A 16,085-nucleotide genomic window follows, 5' to 3' on the forward strand; every position below is an offset into this window, starting at 1 on the left:
AAACGCCCATCATCACGTGGGCAGTCTGCTTGTACCCACAAGTTTTTAACCGGATAAAGGGGGAATTGGACCAAAACCTGAGATTCTTGGATACCAACGCTCGTACCACAGGTTCGCCACACGTTACTTTTGTTGATGACTCTAAACGGCCGCCTTAAAACCAGTCACAGCTCAATCTACCACGGCGGATGATGAGGTGGATGACGATTTTGGTAGTTGTGATCGGCCTACTCCGCACTTCAAAAGGCTATTCCTTGCAATCAATCTAGTCCAACGAACGTTCGATGAGGATCGTAGCGATTTTATAATCACTGATCGACAGATCTCCCTCGTTTTCCTGATTCGAGCCCCTGCCATCTGGGGTTCTAGAGTTCTGGACTGCTTTTTACAGCATCCCTCGAGTCAGTTGCACTTGCACCCGGCTGATCTAGATCTTGCACTGTCTGGGGAAGGAAAAGAAGAATGCGTTGTGACAGCAGGAATCATTCGTCTCCGCAGACACGACATTCATTGGGCTCTTCTGTAGAAGGCTCTTCCCAGACGCAGGCCCCACGCAACCGGCTAGAATAGAGTTATGTTGTAACCGCTCGGGAGACGCATATCCCGGGACGAACTGCGTTTCGCGGTGCATCAGCAGTTGAGGTGGTACGACGTCCCAGAGCGGTACAGGGGGGTTGCGAGGCGGGCGACAGCCACTCATTGGGTTGAAGCTTGAGCAGTAGACGTCATATCGCGATGCTCGGCCTTTGAATAAGTTTGCTCAGTAGCCCGTCTTCCTTCAGATTGAGGGCCGCCGTCGAACGGGAAAAGGAATGACGTGGGAAGGCCCACACCCGCAAGCTTTCCGGCCTGCTTCTCCACCAAATCACCGGCGTAAGGGGGTCTCGTCCGGCGGATGCATCCCGCAAGTCTATGACGGATACAACTTCCAGCTTTGCTCGACTGGCTTTGTGAAATGCCCTACAAACCACCTCCGACTTGTTGTTTCTCCTCATTGTTCCCTCCCTGGTCGTCCCAGATCCGGGCCCAGATCTGGAACGGCCTGCCTGCGTTTGCACATTATTTATAGTAGTCACGACCCGTGCTCCCTTACTGCTCGCTTGGGTCTAGACTTTTTTTGTCAACTGGTCATTTTTATGTTAACTGATAATTACTACTTTGCTCTCTTTCCATACCATTTTCATTATTTCCGCTATTTAACACTATTTTTTGCACCATTGGCTTTTGACACGCAAAATAAAGAACATGACCGCAGAACTCAATCTCTACGGCCCAGGCCCCGACTTTCTCTCCACCGCAGACCCTACAGCCACCGACTCCTCCCCGATCTTCTTCAACAACCCCTTAGTGCCAGATTGGCTTGAGCTGCCGGCCTCTCTTGGCCACACTGAACCGAGCTATGAATCTCTATTAGCATCCACCCCGTCGTGGCCCTCTAAACCCACATTGAACGAACCGACACCCGCCCAACCACAAGCCCCGCAGCGATCCGGACGACGCAGCACGCCCTCCAAACCCAAGAAAAATGCAAGCAAAGAAGAAAAAGAAAAGCGGGAGAAATTCCTCGAGCGAAACCGCATGGCCGCCAGCAAATGTCGACAAAAGAAACGCCAGAACACAAACCGACTACAAGGCCAGTTCCAAGTGGCGGCGGAAAGCAAGGCCAGGCTCGAGGCCGAAGTAGCACAGCTCCACGGAGAGGTCTTATACCTGAAAGACGAGCTCCTGAGACACTCGCAGTGTGATGACCTTTCCATCAAGACATACCTGCAGCAGATGGTCAGCCAGGTCACGCACCAGGAGGAACCGATCCTACGAACACCGGAATTAAGTGATCCCCCGGGGCCGCTATCTTCGTCACCGGATAGCTCGATTTCCGCGCACCAACAAGAGCAGCAGGCAGGGTTTGACTTCGACGATTCCCTGCAGCTGTCGGACTCGGCCATGCAGGAGCTTGACACCGCTCGTCGCGACTCGGAACAGAGTCTCCTGAGCACTACCTGCACCTTGTTCTCGGATGCGAGCATCGACGATATGATTGACCTCGTTTGATTCATCTTGAATCCCTGCGTTCTATATTGCCTTTTCCTTCTCTATTGATAATTGTCTACATGTAAATACTCTCGGTATGGCGTCACATTCTTGTTACGAACAGCTACGAAAACAGGTCTGCTTTACTCGGTCGGGGATCGGCGTTACAAGGAGGAGAATGTCTGTATCTGGAGCCATTTTTGGTCAGGCGTGCACAGATTCTCTCGTTATCCTAGCTTTAGCTTTAACTTCAACCACAACTACTTCTACATAATCCTACCTCAGGTTCTTCAATGTGATCTTCCGACCAGCCACCACCACCACATCCAAGTCTAAATATATATCCCGCGAATAACCGCCCACCCTATATCGTACAAAAGACCATGGCACCTCCCATTCCACGGTTCTTCTCTAGAAGTGATCTTCTGACACCCGTCTGTCATCGGAAACGATCGATGGGGCGCCACAGGGTCCTCCTCTTGCTGGTGCTGATCCGGCAATATTTCGGCGTGGTCCGGGCTTCGAGCGGCTTTTTTTGTCAATGACCGACATTTGGCTCATGTAACAATAATTCCGGGCAAATTATTATCTGATGGGGTGATAGCTCAGTTGGGAGAGCGCACGACTGAAGATCCACTCAGTCAAGTCAGATTCGTCTGGCAATCGTGAGGTCACCGGTTCAATCCCGGTTCATCCCATTATCTGTCCTTTTTTTTGTGTTTGCTTGTGTTCTCGGTAGGTTTTTTTTAGGCTGCGTGGAGTCGGTCGGTGGGGCGTGTCGAGACTAGGAGAAGAGACAGAAAGGAATTGACTGACTTTTCTGCCAGGTCAGGAATCAGCGATAAACACATGGTTTTTGTATGCTTTATCAACCTTCTACATACCTAACACAACGCAACTCTCTTGGAATATCACTGACGCGAATGTCATAATTATGTTGTGGCTGTGGTTTATCAAGGTAAGAAGAGAGATCAACCTCATTTACCACGAAGGGAAATATAATATATATATACTTGACATAACTTCTCCAAAATCATTCACTCATGCCCCAAAACAAAAACAATAGCAATTCATCCGCCAATACCCAAAGAAAAATGTATACTGGGCCAGGCTCCTAGATAGTTAGTTACCCCCTAAGCACCCGATTAACCATGTAAAACGCCATACTCCCAAATCACCAAACAGTACACAGATCCAGCAATCACAGACGAGACCTTGGCCCAGGAAACTTTCTCATCGGCATAGGACCCCAGACAGGCGCCATTCTCATATGAGGGGCCCCAAAGCCCACAGGGACAGGCTCATGGCGAGAATACTGCAAAAGAAGTTTGGTGAGGTGGGACATCCTGATAGGCTTGGACAACATGTCGGTCATGCCTCTCGCACGCGGCGTCGCGTAAGGGTGGAGACCAATGATAGGAGTCATTCTAATCTTGGGATCGTTGACAAAGGGTGCCTGCGATCGGATGATATCGGTGGCTTCGACGCCAGCGACAACGGGCATGGAAATCTAGGTGAATCAGTCAATGATTCATGCTTGGTTTTGCTGGCTTTCTGTAGAACAGAACTGGGTAAACGGTAAGTGAAGTGATCTACATACATCCATCAAGATGATATCAGGGCGCGGGCAAGTATCAGGCGGACCGGCAAGGTAGTCGAGGGCTTCACGGCCATTGTTCACGATCGCATATGAGCAGCCGCCGATCCTCTTGAACATTTTCTCGCAGATGCGCTGGTTGACGCGGCTATTTGAGACACAGTGAATCAGTTGGATCAGTGAGATACTATGTTCAAAAAGCTTACTTGTCTTCAGCGAGTAAGATGTGCATATTAGTCCTGATAGTGTGTTTGTTGATGCGCACTTTTTATCGGGACGTGGTTGCGGGGAGGAAGCAGGGAAGCCGTGTGGGGGGTGAGGATCTCGAAACAATGCTAAAAGACGCTGGGCGATCGACGTTTCTGCCTAGCCACTTTCCTGTTAGCTGCTGTGCGCTGATTCGTTAAGCGAGAAATACCCCAGTGTCGGTTGTATTCTACCCCGCTGTTCAGTGAATAGGTATGATTCCTCCATGTCTCTTTCACGACAACTGCTCGTCTATACTTGATCTATAGCCAAATACACGACCATGGAAGAATTGTGGATTCTTTCTGCGACTACAATACAGTCTCGATTCGAGAACCAAGAGCTGACTGTCGAAGAACATGCTACTTCGCTCCTCCGTCGTATCTTGGAGCGAGACCACCATGTGAGAGCATGGGTTTATTATGACCGTGACGCTATCGTTGCTGAGGCAAAGAGACTGGACAGGATATCTCGCCAATGAAGAGGCCCTCTCCATGGCATCCCTGTGGGAATCAAGGATGTGATTTTGACGATAGGTTATTGACAACCCCTTACCTCATGAGTTGTATACACATAATGACACCGATATAGATATGCCGACGAGATATGGGTCTAAAATACACAAGGACAGCTTTCCTGGTGCCGACGCCCCAGTCGTCTCAATTCTGTGTAGCGCAGGAGCCCTCATCCTCGGCAAGACAGCCACCACTGAATTTGCCGCTACGTCTCGCGGAGGGCCATGCGCGAACCCGCATAATCTGGAACATACACCTAGAGGTTCGTCGTCCGGCTCAGCAGCTGCGGTGGCAGATTTCCATGTGCCTATCGCCCTTGGCACGCAGATTGGAGGGAGCATCATACGGCCGGGTTCGTTCTGTGGAGTATATTCTTTAAAGGTATGTCGACTCCTTGTTGATTATGGGCAAGTGGCATAAGACTAAGTTGAACGACTTGTGCAGCCTACGTGGATTGTGATATCAACAGAAGGCATGTCGCGATTTTTAATATCATGCGACACCATGGGCTTCTTTGCTCGAACAGTTAACGATCTCCAACTTGTACTCGAGCCCTTTTTGAGTCCTAGCCTAGATACGAACGCTTCACCTTCACCGGCCTCTCTACAGGGTGCGAGAGTAGCATTCTTAAGAACGCACGTTTGGCCCAAGGCAGGGCCGGGAACACAAGGGACATGGGATAAAGCCCATGAAAAACTCACCAACACAGGTGCAGTTGTGGAGGATCCCGAACTGCATGCGGACCTCTCTTCATTTCCCGAACTTATCAAGGCCATTGTATCGAAAGAAGCACAATCATCATTCCAATCTTGTTTGTGCTTCCCCGATTAACCTTCCTCGGGGACAGGCTAACCAATTCTTTTCATAGATATGTCATTTTCGAAAGACTTGTAAGACCCCTGGATCATAGAAATAGTGGAACATGGAATGAGCATCAGTACAGCCGATCTGCTCAAAAGCTACGATGAAGTTGCTCGTTTGCGACCGGTATGGGATGCCTGGGCCAGACAATATGACGTCAGCCTCACACCCAGCGTGCCGGACGAGGCTCCGCGGGGGTTGGACTGGACAGGTGACTCGGTAAGCCCTCAAAAGAATTTACTCAAGTTTCAACGATCGCTGACTGGGGAAATTACTCCAGTCCTTTTGCTCAATGTGGACATTGCTTCATGTCCCGGTTCTGAACGTTCCTATCGCACATGGTGAGAATGGTTTTCCGATTGGATTGTCAATCGTTGGGCCACGATACGGGGATATGAAGAGCCGCAAGATTACTTGAAGAGGTTTTGTGTTGATAAGAGGCTAAGAATAGGATTAGATTACCCCTATTGCAATTTAACTTATCGCTGAAGAGGTTAGCTCGCTTCAATACGAGGTCTAATTTCGGGGTTTTCCGTTGAATGCGTTCTGTATGGTGCGGGTTTTTTGGACTGCATGGGGGCTTATTGTCCGACCACATCGGCTATTGCTCTTAGTTGCAGGGCCAAAAACGTCGGGGTGGTGTCACAAGCCACAACTCATCACCTGTCTTTGCCTCTGGATCGCATTCGAGAAATTTTTCTTTCTTGCTGGCTCGTGCATCCGACCTGTGCGTCCGATGCTGAAACCAGGAATGTTTGATTCAATGCGTTTGACACTCGGAGACAGCGATATGGTAAACGAATTTGATACCCTTACGGAGGATTCCATCGCCGGCATCAGAAATCAAGATTCAAACCGTGGGTCTGGCCAGTGGCCACTCAACAATTTTAGACGCTATCGAATGACCACAGGCTTAGCGCCAGCAAATTTCCACGAAAAGGACCCTCGCCGAATGGACTCGGGCTAACGTGGGGGCAAGCGAGTCCACGGAGTAGTCCGACGCTGACCATGGTTAGCCCCAGCATTCCTAGCGCTCAGGTACCGTGACGGATACAGGGCAGAGACTGCCCGGATTGGATCAATATCTCTAATCTAAGGCGAGCTAAGTCTCGCCCTAACGGACTAGGCCCAGTCTTGGTATGCCCATTGTCCGGCCCTGGAGTAGGCTGCTATCCAGTATCCAAGGCTCCAGGTTGTATTAGCGGCATCGGAGAGTTTGGACCAAGTCATGAGGGAAATATAAGCTGCAGCTTTTTCTCACCTTTTATGTCTCCTTTCTTTCCTCTTGCTGCCCGGGTATCCATTCGCTGAATTATCTGTCGCTCACTTCTTTTGCCTTCCCGGCCACGGTGACATTCATTTGCCTCCATTCCAACTTCAAGTCATTCACTCAATCACAACACCATCACAATGAAGGCCTTCACCCTCCCCGTCCTCATCTCCGCCGGCCTCGTTGGCCTGGCCTCTGCCCGTACCAATCTCGCCGGCTGCGTTTCCTCCGCCACCGTCAACCAGTGGCACGAGGCCAGCATGATCTGGTACGTTCCTGACAGCGGCGAGATCTGCGATATCCCCGACTGCGGTGGTGGTCGCGCTCCTCCCAAGAACGCCCCCGGTTGCGCCGCCTACACTGGCACCGAGACCCTGACTCCCAGCTACCTGCCCGGCTGGGGTCCCAACGGCAAGTCAGCCGCCACCACGGCTCACACTGCCTCCGCGACCACCGTCGCCGAGACCTCCGTTGCCACCACTTCCTCGGCCGCCTCTTCCACCGACGAGACTACCTCCTCCTCTTCCTCCTCCGAGACCAAGACTAAGCACGGTAGCACTCTGATCACCCCCGGTCCTACCCTCTCCAAGGCCGCCTCGTCGACCCCTGCCGGCTCTTCTTCCCCCGTTAAGTCCTCCTCTGCGGCCGGTGGCTCTTCGTCTTCCGGCGGCAAGGGCTCCGGTTCCGGCTCTGGCTCCGGCTCTGGATCCAAGACTGCCTCTGCCTCCAGCGGTCTTGCCACCGGTGCTGCCTCCAGCGTTTCCGGATCCAGCATCGCCGCTGTGGCTGTCATTGCCGCTCTGGTCGGCGTTGTCGGTCTGTAATCGGCTCTCTGATACATGGACTGGTCGGTGGGACGTTCGGCGGTGGTTGATAAATGTCTAATAAGTGTAATGTGCCATCATGGGATACTTTAATGATACGGCTTAATAATATACACTACGAATAGTTTTCTCTCTAATGTAATGCTTCATCATTTGCTTGTTTATCACTCCATAGCCTGTAGAATCTCCAGGTGCTCCGTAAAATGTCTTAGATTTCGGGTCTTCAGCCTTGTCTTGCGATGTTGATCAGCCGCCGATCGTCGCGATCAACATAAGTACCGTGTTCCACATCGGGGTTGTCCGAGTTGATCCTACGGACTGTGTTTGTTAAAAATGGAGAGAATAGCTAGATAATGTGGATTTTGTTGACTTTTTAGGCGAGAAGGTGATATTTGTTTGATTCCGCCGAAATGCAAAATCTACGGTCGCTTCAGTTCCCCGATTTTGCTAATTTCGAGGAGTTAGGTCAAGCATCAATGTCAATTACAATTTGTAAGCCCACCGAGCTTCCTCCAACACCAAATATATCAATTCATTGGCTCATCCATTTCCAAATAATTAAATAGGGCGAGTTTTAGGAAGAGGGAACAGCAATTCTTGATGACCAACTTTATATTAAATTTAAATTGCTGGTCCCCACTTTCAGGCGCACCCTGAGTTGAAGATATATTTTTGACGTCTTGAGAAAAGTTCACTTTGCAAGAGTAGACAATCCGGTCAGGGATATGCATGTAGGCTACTACTACATTTACTAGCAGAAGGTCCTAGGTTTACAAGTAATCAATCGAATGTGAAAGCCGGGTCTTTAACGTGTGAGTAAATATTCATTCCTCTTCAAATGCAGGTTCGCCAAGAGCTATCCGGCCTGGTTAACCATGACACCACAGAATGTGGAAAAGAAAAAGCGACCGGATTTGTCCTACCTGGCGCATGTGTAGTAGGGCAGGTTGAACAACCTGTGAATGACTACGAGAGCAGATGACAAAAGAGATTATCACCGCAAAAACCCGCCGCATATCCTTGAACGATCCTATGCTAAAGAAGGGATGACCCTTTTGGGCGTTGTGGGATATCTTTCGTGGAGATGAACTATGAAAGAGGTCGTTTGACGGGAGACCTCTCCAGCAAGTCGCACATCCCAGGGGTTATAGTCCATTTGTAAGCCGCATGTTCGGTTTGGTACTTCATGTGTTCATGGAACTCTCGAATAATGAGTCCGTTCTGTGCGGGAACCCCGACCCTGGATTTTAAGTTCGAGGCTCGCGTGAGAATGAGAAGAATGAGTCGCTTGTTTGATCTATCAAGTCGTTGCGACCGTCCGCATGTAAATCCGAAGTCTGTTTCATGTGGCGGATGTGAGCGATGTGTTCCAGAGTCATATGGCCAATAATGAGGTGGGATTTATGATTTTGGGAGTTGTTAAGGTTGATGTCGCTGTGGTCGTACGAAGTACCTGCGGTCATGGAGAAATTGTGTTCCAGGGGGGAGGTTTTGGGGTGGGTGAACCGGAAAATGGAGCCTCAAATAAGGCGGCATGCCGAGCGAGCTGATCTTGAAATTGCATAAGTACTTTTGTGCGGTGTGTTTGAGGATAATTACCCAGAGACCATGGTAGAGATCCGATTACCAGGGCCGCCATGTCTATTTGAGTTATTGCTCTCAAGTCAATCAATCAAAAAGTCAGAGTCAAGGGTAATATTAAAGGACTCGGGTACATCGGACCTGACACATGGCGTGGATGACAACGGCCCCATAACACTGCCACATCCTTAACACGCTAACCCACTTGCCCGATGAATGTCTCATATTAGAAATCGAGAACCCCCTTGTACCCTTCACACAAGCCACAGGTACACAGCGTAGCATCGTCGACTTATTATGCAGGGGCCGGAGGACCCTCACAGTCAAAACAATAAACACGCCCTTGATTGGACTCGGAAGCCCGGCACAAGCCACAGATGATGGCCCCTTGAGGAATGTGGATAATGGGTTCCCGGTTATACCAACGAATAAATTGCTCCGGGCAGAGATGATTGGGCGATCATTTGACATGGCCCGTAAGATCCCCCCTTGGTCTCGCTTCGGCGATGAAGTACTCCATACTGGACTGGACTTTGGTGGAGGCTGAAACTTCAGGCTGCTATTTTTGATGTCACTTCATCTCCAGAGCTGACAGGGCAGGTAAACATTCAAAAGGTGGGTTCTTCCCTCAAGCTAGGCGATCGTTCAGTCTACGTCAAGTCATATACCCCTTGAGTCCTGAGCTTTTGTTGTTCTATCATACCTATCACATCCATTCCTACCAAAACAACCAACACAATGAAGTACATCAGCTTGATGCTCTCTTTGGCTGGAATGAGCCTTGCTGGTAGATCTTTCTTCCCTCGAGACACACTCCGCGAGCTTAGCTAACAACGTCAAGCCTGCGGCAGCCTAACCCTCACCAGCCAACTCGACGTCGATACCCAAGTCTCCTGCTCAACCATCAACGGCGACGTCAAGATCTCCTCCGAGTTCATCGGCAGCCTCAGCCTTTCCGGCGTGAAGAAGATCAACGGAAACCTGAACGGAACCAACATATACCATGCCTCCTCGCTGAGCTTCCCTGACCTAGAGCACGTCGGCGGTGCGCTGCGTCTGACGGGTGGATTCAACGAGTATGCTATCACTTCAACGTGAATTCAGCTGAACACGGTTGCTGATCATGATGCTTTTAGGATTTCGATGCCCTCTTTGGACGAGGTCAAGGGCGGGTTCAGACTTGCCAGCACACAGAACCTTCCCTGCGAGCCTTGGGATGCGTTGAACAAGAATGACCGGATTCTGGGGCATTATTCGTGCCAGGCCTATGCTACTCCAGATATTTCCGCTTAGTGTTGTTTTTCTGGGTATTATTGGCGAGCAATAGCGGGCTCGATAATTCCATAATCTAAGTTCGCACCACAAGCCGCGGATATCGCGACGAGGGACAAATTGTAAATAGAAAGCTTTCATCGTGCGAGAAATACATAATCTATCAGGTTAATTAGTCTAGATATAACTAGTCTCGTAAACATAAGGCAACAAATTACATCCTATCAAGGCACCAGTCTTTTCGTAGAAGCCCCATCAGAATCAACCTGCACGGTTATATCGGTCTTCACTCTCACACCACCTATTTCTCGGGCCTCGTTTGGCGGTCGATCATCTTGGCCTTCCCCGGATTGACCTCCAACATGGTACCCGCCCCCACCGTTCGGCGAAGTCTCGCGATCGGCAAAAATAGACATAACAACTGTCCCCTTGCTATGAGTGTGATCGTGCTTGATAAGTTCAGAGCCTTCGTGGAATTGATTTGACCGACTGCGTGACCAGAGACTTCCGGTTTGGTTGTAACTCTCTGAGGACATGCGTATAAGGAGTCGAACGACAGAGGCGCAGGTGTCAAGGAGGATACTGTAGTTCTCAATTCTATGGAAACAAATAATGAGCGAATTCACACTGGGTTTGTCGTAGGAGTGAACACTTACTTGACCCATAAGACGAATGGTACGGTACTGTCTGTTTTAGCGCATTAGAAATCTGAAGTCCATACCTAGGATGTGTCTCGGGTTCACCGTACGTGTAATATCATTCTTGTCGCCAATGGATTTCAAAAGCTACGACTAATGCATTAGTGCTGCCTACCATGATCCATTTCGCAATAATGGTGGGCTAACTCACGTATGTCTTCACAATCGACGCAATCCCAGATAACAACAACGGTCCACTCAGGGTAATGGTCTGCCACATCCGTCGAATACGAGTCTGCCGTGGCATATTATGTAGTTTGGCCAAAAACGAATTCCTGCCGGAGGGTCCGCTGTCAGTGGCTCGGATCGTGAATCGCCACAACTGGATGGCCGAGAGTATGGTGAGGAAAAGGTCGACGGCCGTATTGAAGCCTTTCATAATATTAGCATACCAAGGCGTTGTCGGTGTTGGAGTAGTGGAATGTGATGCAGAGAGAATACCTCCTTGAACAAAATCCATTGTGGTTTGGACTGACGGTGACTGGCAAGCAATCGATCCACCTGATGGGAGAGGATCCCACATATAATGGAAATATGCGACTCGATTGGGCTGTAGAGATCATCATCAGATAAATCGTGCTTTAGTCGATGTGCGAGCAGATAGCCGCAAATACTTTGCCACCGAAAATGCACTTACCGCAATGAATGTGCTTGGACCACACCGAACAATAATTTGTAGCACCGTCAAGAGGTTCGCAATGACCTGTATGAGGATACAGGCCACGATGATTATTCGAATGTATTTATCGGCGCTGCTAAAACACGTGTAAAGGAAACACATCATGCCTGCTCGAGAGAACATAGATGCGAGAACCGTTTGTGATCGATCAGTCGGAATTTGTGAGATTCGTTCAGACATCACCATTTCCCACCTTCCAAGAGGTTGAGATATAAACTCATTCTTTAGTGTCTGTTTTCTTTCGTGGCTGTTTAGAAACCACACATGTCTTCCGAGACCCCAATTAAGACTGAAGTGACTGTTAGTAAGTTCATGTAGATCAATGAATCTAGTCCTTGGGACCTTTTCTGGATAAAAGCCATATGGGATATATATAGACCAAAACCGATAAGAAAAAGAAGGTCCTCGAGTCCCCAAATCCGCTCAGGAGGGCTGACACGAGGAATCATCTAGCGAACCGATGATTTGACACCGATTCGAAAAATTAACCCGAGAGTTGTCAGACCGGTAAGAGCCTAAAAACAAAAACCATCCGACAAATGTTAGATCCAATCGCATAGAGACTTTGAGATCGATAGATATTCACCCAGCAAGCTATTATATAAGGATGACCTTTTTGCATGACAATATGTTAGCAAGTGGCTTCCCTCCAACGACGTTTTGTGATCCAGATTCGTACCAAAATTTGCGTCGTCCTCTCTTAGTAGAGAAGACACGTTTTTAAGAGCTGGTTGAAGTACTCACAGTCAGTCGTCTTGACAAAAATGATCGAAGTATAGAACTCTATACGTACTCGCAGTATTGCTTCAACCTGAAGTTGATATCTGTACTCTAAACTTCGGTACCCAGAATCACCATGACACAGATCTGATTCAATCGCAACAATAAGAGGGCGAGATATCGAGATGACTGTTTAAACTGATACAGAGAATCAATAGGACGCTATATACAGCCATTTTCACTTGCAACCACACAGTTAGGTATCTAACACAGCGAAGAAAACAAAGGGCGAAGGTAACAGGGTTCAGCTTCCATCTGAAGATTTCGTATCTCCATTTTGCACCAAGACCATTACTATCTTGGAGATTCTAAATGAGCAACAAGGATGTGTTCCATATTATCCGCACTATGGGGCTCAGAACTACGCCGTAAGTTAGTCGGTAGCAGGGATCGTAAATTAGGCCTCACAGAGCACAGATGGCATGACTCGCGGGGAAAGTCCAAATCAAGTCACCTATCTTCTTGACCACCAAATAACACACAAATTACACTTCTTACTGTCCTCTCTGTGGGCATAAATTAAAATTACATTATCAGTTAACTAGCTGCATGCCTAACCGGAACAAAGAAACCAATATATTCAGGTAAACCAACGCGTGTCCAACAATTTATTATGTGAATTAGTGCGAAGAACATCCCTGCACCGTAGCATCGTGTCTTGATGGACTGAATTGTCGCGTACTAGGCAATATCGCCAATATGATTTTAAGCGCTAAATAATGCCAGGACCTTAAGAACAAAGAAAGTTGAATCGACCATCTGCCCCGGCCGTTCGTAGTGTTCAATCGGATTAGAGATTGCCGCACGGCCGAATTTTAGTGCTCTAATTTTGAAACCGTTGACAGTCCAGCTCTCCTTTAGCGATTAAATTAGGTCTTTAGTTATCATATGATTCTTTAAAAGCAATTACACTTGCCATTTCATCCACGGTTGATGTAGAATAATAACGGCCTAAGCATTCAGTCATTTAACAGACGCCAAATGAGTGTTTGCTATACTTCTTGTCGACGTCTTGACGATTCGTCAATGACACAATATGTCGGGATATATCCTTCTGTCAGAACAAGCCAGCCGTGAATTACTGCTGGCGACTGACGGATATCATCCCTTGCTTGCTGAACGCATTCTTGCGCCAGGCTGCGGCTCCGTTGTTGTGACCGCCGAGGGCCGCGTGTAGGACCAAGGGGGTGTTTTCCAACTAGACTGAATATCTACATCTATCTACATGAATCAATTGACTTTTGCTTGTTCACTTCACTGTGTACTCAGTACCTAGCTGGTGATACCAACACAATTAATAAGAGATAATTCTTTTTTCATTTCCTGTTCTTGTTATCGGATTTCCCGAATAGGGTGGAGAAATGCCCTGCAGGGATCAACCCATGGTGGTATTCGTAGATCCAGGATGTTAAATGAAGCACCCACCCACAATCTAATTTAATCTTTTTAGGCTGATAGGTCAAAGGTCTAGATCTTCTCTTAAAATGTACGGAGTATTTACCTGTTCGTAGAACTTAGCATCACCAAGCCCTCAAGGCGCACGAGAAGAAACGGTACAGAATCGAGTAGTAGTTCCAGGGAAGGAAGTCACAGATACAAATTATGTTATGCATGAGTATCATCCCCATAGACCATTGGCGTCATCACAATTGGTCTAACTGTTTGCCCTTACGCCTTGCGCATCTCAATCAATCCGTCGCCAACCTCAGGGCGAACCTCATACGTCACTTTCAATCCCGCCAATGCAGCCAGCTGCTGGAACTCAGATGAGCTTCTTTCACGGCCTCCGTACAAAACAATCATAGTAGCATGCAACTTGGCAAAACTCTCATTCTTGGAAAATTCGTGGATCAAGAGCCGGGAATGGGGAGCCATGGCCTGGGATATTTTCTGTAACAACCGCGCAGCCTCTAGATCCGGCAGATTATGAAGGACGTGCGCTAGATGATAGACCAGAGCGCCTTTGATGGGTTGGGGGCTATTCTCCGCTTTGAAATCCCATTCGACGAGGGTGACCCCTTCGATGTCACCGAGATCGTGGTTGAATTCTTGCACCACAAGGTCTGATGCCTTGAGTTGAGGAAAGGCTTCCTTAATTTCAAGAAGCAATTGGCCACGACCTCCGCCAATGTCGACCATAGTCTGAGATCTATTTGCGGTTCCTTCGTCTAGGACAGATTGAAGATCATATCCGACCGACTTCAACCGTTCCGGGACACTGTCAATCTTCATCCATTTGCCTACCATGAAAGTGTTGAAACTGTCCATGCGGCCTTGCTCGGCCATAATGGAGTAGGTATGTTTCTGGGCCAGGCGCTCGTTACCCATTCGTCGGTAAGCATATTGAATGGGTGTATCCAGTTCCTCGAACGGGTAGGCGAAATTCTGCGCCTTGAGCTTTGGCATAAGGAATGCTGCACCGAGGAGAGCCTCTGTCGCACTGGATACAATTAGTCTTGAACTTCAAGATATAATAATCCAGATAGGTTTTCCGAAGTGCGCTCAACGTACAAGTGTAATACTCCATGTTGGGCGGAAGGGAAGGCTGCCAGATGCCGCGTGATGTCGTTGGCACAGTAAAGCTCGTCGCTCGTGACATCGACAAACTCTAAGCCAGCAATCGCAAACAAGGTGTCCGCTATGCATTGTTAGCCAAATCTTTCCAGCCAATAATTAACGTAAAGTAGTTTGAAAGGGAGTCCCGACCGATCAATAGCACGCCTGTTTCAGAGATATTAGCTTCGAAAAGGCAGACTACAGCGAACAATCAACCGACCTGGACTGGGCGATTCAACACCATCCTTCTTGGCTATTTCTTTATAGGCTGCCAAGACACTCTCTGCACTCACAGGCTCCTTGAATGTCACTAGCACATCGAAAAGACGGAAGTGAACCGCTACTGGCATAAAGCCGATCGCAGCAGGCTATAATCTCATGATGTCAATACAGATCAAGTAGGAATCGGAAACTTTCATACTCACCGAAGTGGCTCTCCTCATCAAAGTAACACCGGCCGATATCGAAGCCATTTTGTATGCGGATACAGGGGGTTCGAATGGTCAAAGAGAGGATCACGACCACTGGATTTACGTATGATTGGCATTCCAGGCCCCTGGCTGAACCAGCAATGCATTTTTATATTAGTTGCATTGGCACCAGCTCTTAGATCCACGTTCGGTTTATTTTGGTAGGACCACTAGTTCTCTCTGCCGTTTGAACCTTGCTAGTGGGGATTGTTGCCGGTATGAGTAGGTTGTGCGCTAACGTGGCGTACGTGGCGCCCGCTTGTACGGAATATGCCCGGGATCGGTCCATTTTATGGGCTCCGAGATGGTGTGAAGCTTTGGGCGATGGCGCCGAATGTTACTGCATCACTTGGTGGATTCGGTCTCTTAGAGCTTCGGGGCTTTTCACCTGTGCGACTTTTCAACATCATATTCCTAGGTTCATATGTGGCTTTTCAGTACGGTTATTCTCAAAGGCAGGAATTTATTTAAACAAATGTTCTACACTCGATATGTGGAGAACTCAGGATTGTAACCCATGCTTTTTATCAGCTCAAGTATTTCGTAATTTGCACTATATCACCCCTGCAATCCCTGCAAGACAATTGACGGCCTTGCAGCCGGATGCGAGTTCTGGTCCACCCGTTAATATACCTCCCAATGATTTGACCCAATGTATATTGTCCCTCCTTTCAAACGCCGACCAATGGGAACAAGAACTTTCTT

General features: G+C 48.5%; 7 protein-coding genes across 7 annotated transcripts; 4 read left to right on the forward strand and 3 right to left on the reverse strand.

Moving 5' to 3' along the window:
* Positions 1-1,245: 1,245 nt before the first annotated feature.
* Positions 1,246-2,052, forward strand: KD926_011246 (bZIP transcription factor; the record flags this gene model as incomplete). The annotated part of the gene is made up of 1 exon (XM_053103509.1): positions 1,246-2,052. One exon carries the CDS (start codon positions 1,246-1,248, stop codon positions 2,050-2,052), a length of 807 nt encoding a protein of 268 aa, XP_052953093.1.
* A 1,180-nt stretch (positions 2,053-3,232) lies between these two features.
* Positions 3,233-3,860, reverse strand: KD926_011247 (response regulator; the record flags this gene model as incomplete). Its single annotated transcript, XM_053103510.1, has 3 exons — positions 3,233-3,541; positions 3,632-3,776; positions 3,835-3,860. 3 exons carry the CDS (start codon positions 3,858-3,860, stop codon positions 3,233-3,235), a joined length of 480 nt encoding a protein of 159 aa, XP_052953094.1.
* Positions 3,861-4,157: 297 nt separating this feature from the next.
* Positions 4,158-5,668, forward strand: KD926_011248 (amidase signature enzyme; the record flags this gene model as incomplete). Its single annotated transcript, XM_053103511.1, has 6 exons — positions 4,158-4,277; positions 4,411-4,770; positions 4,834-5,200; positions 5,258-5,279; positions 5,328-5,469; positions 5,531-5,668. 6 exons carry the CDS (start codon positions 4,158-4,160, stop codon positions 5,666-5,668), a joined length of 1,149 nt encoding a protein of 382 aa, XP_052953095.1.
* Positions 5,669-6,660: 992 nt separating this feature from the next.
* KD926_011249 (uncharacterized protein) lies at positions 6,661-7,344 on the forward strand (the record flags this gene model as incomplete). Its single annotated transcript, XM_053103512.1, has 1 exon — positions 6,661-7,344. The coding sequence occupies one exon, from the start codon at positions 6,661-6,663 to the stop codon at positions 7,342-7,344; it is 684 nt and encodes a 227-aa protein (XP_052953096.1).
* A 2,319-nt stretch (positions 7,345-9,663) lies between these two features.
* Positions 9,664-10,218, forward strand: KD926_011250 (uncharacterized protein; the record flags this gene model as incomplete). The annotated part of the gene is made up of 3 exons (XM_053103513.1): positions 9,664-9,712; positions 9,767-10,001; positions 10,062-10,218. 3 exons carry the CDS (start codon positions 9,664-9,666, stop codon positions 10,216-10,218), a joined length of 441 nt encoding a protein of 146 aa, XP_052953097.1.
* A 203-nt stretch (positions 10,219-10,421) lies between these two features.
* Positions 10,422-11,355, reverse strand: KD926_011251 (uncharacterized protein; the record flags this gene model as incomplete). Its single annotated transcript, XM_053103514.1, has 4 exons — positions 10,422-10,794; positions 10,854-10,884; positions 10,946-10,982; positions 11,047-11,355. The coding sequence occupies 4 exons, from the start codon at positions 11,353-11,355 to the stop codon at positions 10,422-10,424; spliced, it is 750 nt and encodes a 249-aa protein (XP_052953098.1).
* Positions 11,356-14,022: 2,667 nt separating this feature from the next.
* On the reverse strand, positions 14,023-15,383 carry KD926_011252 (putative O-methyltransferase; the record flags this gene model as incomplete). The annotated part of the gene is made up of 4 exons (XM_053103515.1): positions 14,023-14,794; positions 14,866-14,992; positions 15,131-15,278; positions 15,336-15,383. 4 exons carry the CDS (start codon positions 15,381-15,383, stop codon positions 14,023-14,025), a joined length of 1,095 nt encoding a protein of 364 aa, XP_052953099.1.
* Between the last annotated feature and the right edge of the window lie 702 nt (positions 15,384-16,085).

This window comes from Aspergillus affinis, assembly GCF_023601865.1.
Source record: "Aspergillus affinis strain CMG 70 chromosome Unknown NODE_92_length_155768_cov_89_032584, whole genome shotgun sequence".
NCBI classification, from domain to species: domain Eukaryota; kingdom Fungi; phylum Ascomycota; class Eurotiomycetes; order Eurotiales; family Aspergillaceae; genus Aspergillus; species Aspergillus affinis.